General features: G+C 39.5%; 1 protein-coding gene across 1 annotated transcript; it reads left to right on the forward strand.

The window, feature by feature from the left end:
- Positions 1–2064: 2064 nt before the first annotated feature.
- Positions 2065–10973, forward strand: pigb (phosphatidylinositol glycan anchor biosynthesis, class B). Its single transcript, XM_072695629.1, has 12 exons — positions 2065–2303; positions 3459–3583; positions 4521–4643; positions 5602–5706; positions 6203–6333; positions 7463–7603; positions 7700–7751; positions 7948–8159; positions 8706–8770; positions 8998–9217; positions 10366–10546; positions 10762–10973. Exons 1-12 carry the CDS (start codon positions 2186–2188, stop codon positions 10870–10872), a joined length of 1584 nt encoding a protein of 527 aa, XP_072551730.1. The 5' UTR covers positions 2065–2185; the 3' UTR covers positions 10873–10973.
- The last annotated feature ends 28 nt before the right edge of the window (positions 10974–11001 follow it).

Below are 11001 nucleotides of genomic sequence, written 5' to 3' on the forward strand. Positions count from 1 at the left end.
AAAGTTATTTAGACTTTATATTAGACTTTAACTTTATATTTATGTGCTCTGTGTTACATCCCAGGACAATATGATGGACATCATTTGTCTTTTACAGCAAGGAAATGTTGAAATACCCCAAGACAAAAATAGTACATATACATACACACATATATATATATATACATACACACATATATATACATATATATATATATATATATATATATATATATAATATATATATACATATACATATACATACACACACACATACATATGTATTTGTGTGTGTATATATAAACTTATATATATGTGTGTGTGTGTATATATATATATATATATATATATATATATATATATATATATATATTTACACACAAAAGCTACTTTTCAAAATACTTTGTAAGAGTGTTCCTCTTGAGCCATCTTGTGGCTATTCTCTGTAAAAGCACATGGATACAAGAAGAAGGCCATAGATCATTTTTTAGAAAAAAAAAAAGCCTTTTTATTCAGAAACATAGACAACAGTCACAAGCAAATACTGATGACCATTTTAAGGCTTATTTGGCTTCTTCTTGTGGTGCTCCTGGATTTCTGACACTTGTTGCTTATTTGGCAAAACTCTCACGCCCGTCGCCATGCTGCTCGTTATGTTCTGCTTCAGTTTTGGTGTCCTGTTTGTTTGGTGGTCTGGTGGTCCTTCTAGATTGTTCGAACATGGGTTTGTAGATATAGAGGCCTCCTCCCACCCCGAGAAGCGTCGCAAAAGCGATCTGGTTGAACGGTATCCGCCTTGGAAGCATGATGGCAAGTCTAAATGAAGCTCTTCAGCCTATCACTGAATCATCACTGGTTTAGTCCCAAGCCGGCTGCTGAGAGAGAGAGGAAACATTGCATTAAATGAACTGCATTAACAGAACCTCAAAAAGGGTATATAAAAAAAATATATAAATATATGATTTTAAATACTTTTATTTATACTACATATAACCTCTATTTTCATTTTTTAAATAATCTTTAAGAAACAGATATTTTCTATGAACTGTGCACATTTATAAAAATCACCAAAAATATGGTTTACAAATGACAGTGAAAACAACAGACAACTTGTCATTTTTGTACTAAATTTTTAAACTCTTATTTTTTAAGCATTAAAACTAGAGTTTTTGGGGGTGCTATAATAGAGTAATGCTATATAATACATTTCCTGCGTTATTTGTATAACATACAGACTATACACAGCAACTGCAGGAGCTGCAAAGCCGACTGATGCCAGTCTATTCTTCCTATTTTAATTTTTAGTATTATTTTATTAGAAAGTGTTGAATAACAGCTCTACTAATTTTTATTTATTTTTATTTATAAAAAAAAAAAGACAACTTATTTGCAGATACCAAACACGGTAATAATCACGACACCCAATAATAGTAATAATAATAATAATAATAATAATAATAATATCGTCCACCCCCACCCTCACCCCCACCCCCACCCCCACCCCCACCCCCACCCCCACCCCCACCCTCACTCACCGCGTTCAAGGAGACAAATCAGTCGCTGCAGCTGCAAAGGACGCGGTTCTAACACTGACACACACTGCGGAAAATAGCTGATAACTAAGTATAAAAGTGACAATAATGGAGGGAATTTATTACAACGAATAAACATTAAAAACAGGCTTAATCAGCGCTGCGGCTCCAGCCTCTCACTTCACAGCGCTGCCATCTTCAGACGACAAGGTCGCGCTCAAGTACGGCAACGCAGAACGGACAAACGCAGCATTATACATATAACATAATATTTATACTTTCCTTATATTGTTTATTATCTGATTTTTTTATTTTTAGATATCTATGAGAGAATATATGTGTGTTTTATGGTTTTTACATATATTTAATTTTTTAAAAGTATTATAATTATTCTTCTTATTATTATTATTGTTATTATTACTATTACTATTATTATTATTACACTGTGGTATATTATTAATATGGACGTATTAGTACCTGGTGTTAATTTGTGATTTTTAAATAGTATTTCGGTTTTCGACTACGCTGGCGGTGACGTCACGGCCCAAACACGGAAGTGCTGTGTTTTTGGGTGCTTGTGTTTTTTTGGACACGCTGTTAATGGAAAGATGGTGTTTATCTGTAAAACCCAGGCGGGTCTTACAGCAGGATGAGTGTTGACGCTGCTGGGAGCTATGGAGAGGATCCGTGCTCGTGTCCCGTTCGGTGTGTCCGGCTCCTCCGAGCCCGTGAAACTGCGGACACGGAAATCTAAACTGTACAGTAGAAACCCCGCAGGGTTCAGGGAGCACGGTGAGACACACACACACACACACACACACACACACACACACACACACACACACACACACACAGGCACACACACACACACACACACACACACACACACACACACACACACACACACACACACACACACACACACTGCGATCCAGACTGTACCCTAGAGAAGTCTCTCTGTGGGATACTTCACAAAGCAGGGGGGTTTCTGTGGCTTGGATAACTCCAGCCAAACCCAGAAATGCAGCACATCCCTATTGGATAGATCTGAAGGGGGCTGGGTTGGGCTTAAAGGGGCATTCCGAGGGCATTTGTAATTTAGTAGTGTTCTGCAGTGCAGCAATAGACCCCTCAGCCATGTCATTTTGACAAAATTCATGATTTGTATCCCGTTGTGTTTTTTCGCCCCAGCATGATTCCTCCTAACTGTGATTTCTTCCACTAATAGAGGCCAGTCATTAATAGAGGCCAGTAAATACAGAAGTCATATGGCCCTTGAGCAAGGCCCTTTACCCTCTCTGCTCCCCGGGCGCTGGAGTTGGCTGCCCACTGCTCTGGGTGTGTGTGTGTACTCACTGCCCCTAACACGTGTGTGTGTGTGTGAGTGTGTTCACTACCAGATGGGTTAAATGCGGAGGACACATTTCGCTGTACAGTGACAAATACGTGCACCTTTACCTTTACCTTTACTTTTTTTCAGCTTCTTAGCTGCAGTGTTAGTTACTTGGCTTCTTTCTGCACTAGTCGGCTGACTGGCTTCAAATCTGGACATTGAATACAGTTTCCAGTCCTGGACTTTGTAATCTTTGGAAGGTGTTTCACTATGTGGCCAATTAACTGTGTCCTTAACTTCCAGCGAGAACAAGATCCAGGACTGAAAACTGGATTTAAGGTCCAGATTTGAACTAGACCTGTGCTGTAGTCCCTCACAGTGAAATGGAGGTGATAAAGCAAGAAATCACTAAAACATCAGGAACAGGAGAACTACAGGAGGCCCGGAAAACGATCTTCAGCTACAGGACTTTTGCAGGACTACAACCATTTTAGTGTTTCCCTCGCACACTTTCCGAACTTGAACTTGACTTATTATCTGACACATTATGGATCTGTGAATTGTAAATAGCAGAGGTCACTGCAGGGCAACCTAATGTGTCTTTATTGTCGCAGCATTCTTCGGGCTCAGTGTTACCGTGATCTCTGTGATATTTCGCCTTGTTAACTGCCTCCTGGTCCAGACCAGCTTCGTCCCAGATGAATACTGGCAGTCACTCGAAGTGTCCCATCGAATGGTGTTTAAATATCCTTTTAATTACAGTTTAAGCTACACTGAGTTACGGCTGACTCATTGCAGGCCGCAAACTCTGTGACAAATGACCTCAAATGGCAGCCATTTGTGTTTTTTTGGTAGGGATGTAGACATAAGACCAGTAATTGTGATGAAATGTATTACAATTATTAATCATTTTATTTGTTATATTGCATTTATTAAGTCACATACAGTGAGGGTGCCACCCACTGACAATATTGATGCATTAACATGCATAATGATGTGATTCTATTTAATATGATGTTCAATCTTGTGTGACCTCTTCTTTTTGGGCATAAAAATTAAAATTGTCAGATGTTCAAACAGAAAAATCCTGTGGCTACCGAGTGGTGCAGCTGTCTAAGCGTTAGCTCTGTCATCACCAGTCATTTCCAGATGATGCCACAGCCAACTGTAGCATGTGGCGTTCACCTCCAAGTGTGTTCATCTCCAGTGGCGTTGTGTTAGTGACATTCTGAAAAGATGTGGTGAAACTTCATGAGACTTAGAGGAAGCATATGCTAGCCTTCACCCTCCCAGCACTGGCAGCATTATGTGAGCGGGGGAGGCCTAACTTGTGGGTGGGGTGACAACTGGATAATATTTTTTAACATGCTGTCTGTTGATGTTATTTTCTCTATTTAACTGCTGTGTAAATCATATAACTGCTAGTGCCTCACATGTTGATCTGATATAGTCAAAAATATGTCTCACTCCTGGCATTACCCTTTGACTATGATTTGCTGTTATGTAATTATATACTCCAACCTCATCCCGAATTACGACGCTGGGTTCATGGTACTGTGTTTTTGCATTGTGATATTTGTATACACCATATTTATATACAGTTTGCACCAGACGTGTAGCTTTTCAATGTACAGTTTCACTCTCCTGTTTCTGTCCTCAAATCCTTGACTTATGTTTTTAAGTATGGCTACGAAACCTGGGAGTGGAAAGAGGGCATTCGAGGTTACTCCTACCCGCTCCTCTTTGCTGTAATTTATAAGATACTGTACCTCCTTCGTTATGATGCGGTTCAGCTATTGGTGAGTGGTCAGCAGAATATTGCACGAGTAGAGTCATATGCATTTGCTGTAGTATCTATCTGTCATATCAGCAATCACAAAATCCTAGTGATCTAAACTTTATTATTTGATTATTTAAACAGAGATTTAATAACAATAAATGTGAAGCTAACTGAACACTAACAAGACACACAGAGCTGTTTTAAAGACTGCAGACTGCAGGAGGGGGCTCCCAAGTGGTGCAGCTGTCTAAGCATATCCTTATCCCCGGTGATTGAAAAAAAAAAAACACTGGCTGGCTTCATGTGTCTTGTAGGAGAATTAGAATTGAGAGAGAAAGAATAGGAAAAAAGAGACTAGGACATCTGAAAATCACAACATACACTCTATGGAAGTACTGGGACGCCTGCTCATTCATTGTTTCTTCCTAAATCAACGTGTTTATCCTGCTTTTGTTGAAGTAAATGGCTCTACTGTCCAGGGAAGATGTTCTACTAGATCTTAGAGCATTGATGTGAGGATTTGATTTCATTCAGCAACAAGACTGTTAGTGAGGTCTAACCTCTCACCAACATTCCCAATGCTGAGAGGCTTTGTGTCCTTCTAGCCCACGACTGGCATTAAGCATGGTGCCAATAGGTTCATGTCCTATTCTATTGGCAGTACTTCTCTACAGGGACTAGATAAGCAATGGGTGCAACGTAAAGTAGCTGAACACATTGATTAGAAGGGGTATCCTCAAACATTTGGACATATAGTGTAGCAAAAATGCATAAATGTGGGTGTCCTTCAGGTAGATTATTTAAAAAAAATCAAAATATTCCTTATCATCACAGATCCTGTTGATTTATGAAGAAAGTACATTTTAATAAAAAGATATTAATTAATTCATTGAGTTTAATTACATAATCGTGACGGACCTGGTTTGTAAATGCATAAACAGAATCATGTTTTAATTTAAGTCATTGTCCTTTGGCAGATCTTTCTACCTCGAGTCCTGCAGGCACTTCTCGCAGCGTTTGCTGATGTAAAGCTTTACGACCTCGTTCGGAAGTGGGAGAATCCAGATGTGGCCAAATGGACAGTAAGAAAAATTCATAATACCAGCGTTCTTCATTAGGACTCAAGGATTTTATATCAGGCCTTGGTTCGACTGCAGTTGCCGTGCATCAGCCAATCATATCAGAGGAAAAAAATAACATTACTTTTCATTACTTCTTTTAGTGGCATGTGTTATTGGTGCTGAATTCTGAATGCTAAATTTGTGGCATGTATGTAAGTGAATGTAAGGCAGTTGTGTTTCACAGTGTTTTCAGCATGGCAAAACCAAAGGCAGTTAATTATATCTTATTAATCCACTATTAATTCAATATGAAGATCATTAGGCCCAGTTTGGAAGCAGCACAGCATGGGAGCTTGCCCAGAACTGACTACCCACTAGGTTCTGGGATGTGAACCCATGACCTTCTGAGTATTGACCAGACAAAGAATAATATTACTACTGTTCATCTTTGAACATAATAAAGATTTTGCTGACTATTTGGAAAATGACACTATTTATACATTTTCTTTGTCCAAAGTACTTCTGCCAGCTGTGTTCGTGGTTCACCTGGTACTGCTGCACCCGTACCCTCACCAACAGCATGGAAACCACACTCACTGTTCTGGCTCTCTGCTACTACCCTCTGCATGGCACCAAAACACAAAACAGGTCCGTCAGACTGCATCAGTGTTTTAAATGAACAACAGGCAATATTGTTTCGCTTTGCTTTAATGTCACGCACATTCACCGATCAGCCATAGCATTAGCACCACCTGCTTAATATTGAGCCGGCACAACAGATCTGTAGGCGTCTCTGTAGGTATCTCTGAAGGCGTCCTGTGGTATCTGGGCCCCAAGATGTTAGCAGCAGATCCAGATTCACATCAGGAAATGATGTCAGGTGCAGATGACCCTGTAACTGGTTCACCAGTTGTCCTTTCTTGGAGCGCCACATAAGACCTGCTTGATATTTTGGAGATGTTCTGACCCTCGTCGTCTAGCCATCATAATTTGGCTCTTGTCAAAGTGACAAAGTGATTCTTATGATTGCCCACTTTTCCGGCTTTTAAGACATCACCTTCAAGAACGGACTGCTCTTTTGCTGCCTAAAATATCCAGCCCTTGACTGATTCCACTGTAGGTGGAGATAATCAGTGTTTTGAACCACCGTCTGGTTCTGATGTTATGGCTGATCAGTGTAAATTGGTGTTTATAACGTGCTCCATTGACTGCACTGCAATTCTTATTTAATATTTTAGCAAAATAAGTTGAATCATGGTGTGCTTTTTATACTTTGACAGTTTTCAGAAAATGTTATTGCCTTGCTTACAGTATTGCAATATATTGCAGTACATTGAATCACAACCAATCTGTCATGATGCGTACTGTGCTGCCAGGTTCTTGTCTATACACTACTGTAAAATGGCAAAGTCAAGAGAACATATTGCCCCCTGGCCCCCCATCCACTGGAATTCCATCAATATCTACATCTATTATGATGTTCTGTACAGTGCTAATGAGTTTCCGGTGTAGGTAATAGTGGATACAGAAACATTTCAGACAGCTTTTGGAATATTTGTAGTAAAATGGTACAGAATCATTTGCATGCTCCCTGTAATCTAATACCATGAAGCTACGCTGCTTTTGAGGAACTGTCCGACCACAAACCGCAGCTCACACATTATCATTAGTCTGTATTCAGTATGTGGCATTTGTATTCAGACTTGCAGAAAGTGTGAAGTTAGTCTTATTTGTTGCATCTTTGACCACAATTCTAAATGTTTATTTCTCCTGGTAGTTGGAAGTACCTCTCTCTGGTGTCCTTGGCTGTTGTTGTTCGGCCAACGGCTTTGATCGTATGGTTTCCTCTGTTACTTCATCACATTTGGCGTGAAGAAAACAAGCTGAAGCTCATCACTCAGCAGGGTCTTCCTGTTGCGTAAGTGCGTGTGTCTGAAAGCGAACATTATTTCTCAGGCAGTTTCATTCACCTACGATTCACCTCCCATACTTTATAAAATGTGCTTCCTTATAGGGCTCTCACACTGCTGTTGTCTACGCTGATAGACTGTGTGTTCTATGGCAAGGTAACGACACACAACAATCTTATGGTTTTCAGTGTTGAGAGGGAAGGACATGATGGGCCAAAATTAAACTAATCTTAAGCCCTCAATTGGTATTATTTTTCTATGCATTTCGTTGCATTTACATATTTATTTATAGCTTATCATTTGTTCTGGGGGTTAAAGGTCTTTGTTAACCTCAGATTTGTTGTTCTTACAGTGGATCTTTGTCCAGTGGAACTTTCTGAAGTTTAACGTTGTACACAACGTGGCAGAGTTTTACGGGACGCACCCCTGGCACTGGTACTTCTCTCAGGGCTTTGTGGTCATCATTGGCCCTCATCTCCCCTTCTTCCTGCATGGATGCTCACTGGCCTCCAAGAGACACAGAGTACTGCTCATAAGCATCGTGTGGACTATCCTGGTTTACAGGTGAGATTTTTGTGCACTCTTCGAGCACTTTATTAGAAACACTAATACTGAGTAGGGTCTTAATTTGCTCATTTCTTTGCATGTGAAATATTAATTAATAATCAGTTCTGTGATTTTGAGAATTGATACAGTATTCCAAAACTTGGCAGTACTTCAGAATATCGATATTTCCTTACACCCCTATTTGAGAGACTTTGTGGTGGCTTTGTGGTGCATTATCATGCTGAAGACGGATAAACTGTGGTCATAAAAAGGATGCACATGGTCAGTAACAATACTCAAATATGCTGTTGGATTTAAGTGATTTTTGATTAGTGTTGACGAGCCCAAAGCGTGCAGAGAAAACATTCCCCACACCATTACACCCCCTGGGGCAAAAAAAAAAAATTATATATATATATATATATATATATATATATATATATATATACACACACACACACACACACACACACATTGTTTTTGTATATGAGATTAGGAAAATAAATAAATGCTACTTACTACTCACTGACCACTGACTAAGAGACTGTGCACATTTTCTTGCAGCTTTCTAGCCCATAAAGAGTTCCGGTTCATCTACCCCATCCTACCATTTTGTATGATATTTTGTGGTAAGTATTTCAAACTCTACAAAAAGAAACCTGTCTTAATTTATAAGAACACTAACCAGAGCCCAGTTCCCCAAAGGTTTTAGTTGTTAAGACCATTCTAACTGGTAGAAACAGTGTTCCCTTTGTGAATCTTTGTGCTAAGATGCTTCCTGTTTAATGGAGTCTAGCTGAGTTACTCATTGTATGCAGTGCCTACTTAACTAATTAAATCTTTACCTGTCTGTCAGGTATGTCTTTGGTGAAGCTTCGCACCTGGAGGAAGCCTGCTGCAGGCACCTTGGTGGCGATTAACTTGATTCCGGCTTTATACACGGGTTTAGTCCACCAGCGCGGAGTCCTGGACGTCATGGGTCACCTGCAGCACCTGTGTGACATCACTGACCCCCAGAGCTCACCTGCACCGGAGGTTCTGTTCCTCATGCCCTGCCACTCCACCCCACTGTACAGGTGAGTTACCAGTAGACAGGTGTCAGGACCACATGCATAAGTATGATGCAAGTGCTTCACTGTTTCATCAGAAAATACCCTAAGTTAGTTTGTATCGTCAAGGATCCAAAAGATACCGCTAAGCTTAGATACTATTAAATACAAACATCAGTATGAAGACCAGAATACTCAACATACACTACACTACAAGTACTCTTGGATAAGATGGGTCTTCAGTCTGCTTTGGTGCCAAGAAAAAAAGTCTGGATGCTAAGTAAAGATCACTGGATCCACAGTTAGTGTTATTATTGTCATTATTTTGTTAAACTATCAACAATAATATCAGTTATATTATTTAACCTGCTCAAATTATATGGGCCAGTGAATATTGCATTGACTTTTTAGCATCCACATTTTAATTTGTAGCGAAGCCATGTTGGTTACAAGCATAAAAAAAGAAACTTGCTTAAATACATTTAAAATGACTTTTATTCCCCAAAACGTTTATGTGGTGCCCACAGGTCAGTGCTTTTAACTAAAGCAGTTTTAGACATGATCTCAGACTGAAGCACTAAAGCTGCTCTTACGTGCTTAATCTCACTGAATCTCAGTACTTAAATGCTAGGGGCAAACTAATTGTGGTCTGGAAAGTACTTGTTAACTCCACCTATCCTCTCTTCAACCCCCTCTTTGCTTTTTTATAAACTGCACTGTTTAGGAAAGTTTTGTGGTGGGTAGAGGAGCTGCACGTTTTATAGCCAAGACATTTTAGCAGTATTCCCACAGGTTAAGGAAAAGGTTTGTTTACTGAAACTGGCCAATTTTTCATCATTATTGGGGGAAAAGATATAGAATTATGGCCTGACAGCTCAGTTCTTCACTTAATGGCTGCCTTGTTTCTGTTGTGGGGGAACAAGTTGTAATTTTCCAAGTAAAAGTTAATAGTCAAATTGAACCTGCTTTTAAAATCTCTGCCCCTGATTGGTAGAAAGATATCAAGCCCTGCCTTTTGTTTTGTCTGTAATCTGGTACTAAGGATGAATCCTACTGGCCAGAGTACAAGTTGTTGGTCCTTCTTATCTTTATTAATTTCTATATAAAAATTAATGCTGCCTGAATTTTGTGTAAAACCAAAAGGTTACGTCTCATTCCTTTCTTTTTTTTTCTAGTCACCTTCACTGTCCAATCAAACTGCGCTTCCTGGAATGCCCACCGGATCTCACAGGAAATGAGGATTACATAGAGGAAGCAGCCGTGTTCTACGCTGACCCCATCCACTGGCTCAGGATGGCATTCCCCAACAAGTCCACACTCCCCTCACATGTGGTCTTATTCGATTCACTTGAGAAGGTATTTCACAATCACGGTAAACTAATCACAGTAAACTCATAGCGTATGGTGGCAGTGACTGGAACCACAAAAATATAGCTATTTAATTTACCATTAAAACCACCAGTGACGCTACTTGAGAGTTTTATATGTACTTATGATAAATCTGGAAAATTAATGGACTTTCGTAAAACTATGATAGATGTGTTTTCATTTTGTCCAACCATTTATTGTAGGACATTTCTGCTTTCCTGGATGGAAACAGGTTTGTGAAACAAGCTGAAGTATTCCACACTCATTTCCCTGAAGGCCGAGTTGGGAAGAGGATTTTGATCTATGGACAATAACTCAGAATCAGTGCTCCATTACTAGCTTTTTTAATGTAACACTAATGTGTGCAACTTTTCTAATGTGTGCAACTTTTCTAATTAAACACTGGTTTTGTAAACTGTCTCATTTCACTTCATCAGTTTCTT

The sequence above is a fragment of the Salminus brasiliensis genome, chromosome 13 (genome assembly GCF_030463535.1).
Source record: "Salminus brasiliensis chromosome 13, fSalBra1.hap2, whole genome shotgun sequence".
Classification (NCBI taxonomy): domain Eukaryota; kingdom Metazoa; phylum Chordata; class Actinopteri; order Characiformes; family Bryconidae; genus Salminus; species Salminus brasiliensis.

Excerpts from the sequence above, each read along its gene's own strand:
- pigb (XM_072695629.1), top strand. The coding sequence starts at position 2,186 with ATGGAGAGGATCCGTGCTCGTGTCCCGTTCGGTGTGTCCGGCTCCTCC. Across the intron at positions 8,771-8,997 it reads ATTTTGTATGATATTTTGTG|GTATGTCTTTGGTGAAGCTT; the intron begins GTAAGTATTTCA and ends CCTGTCTGTCAG. Across the intron at positions 9,218-10,365 it reads CACTCCACCCCACTGTACAG|TCACCTTCACTGTCCAATCA; the intron begins GTGAGTTACCAG and ends TTTTTTTTCTAG.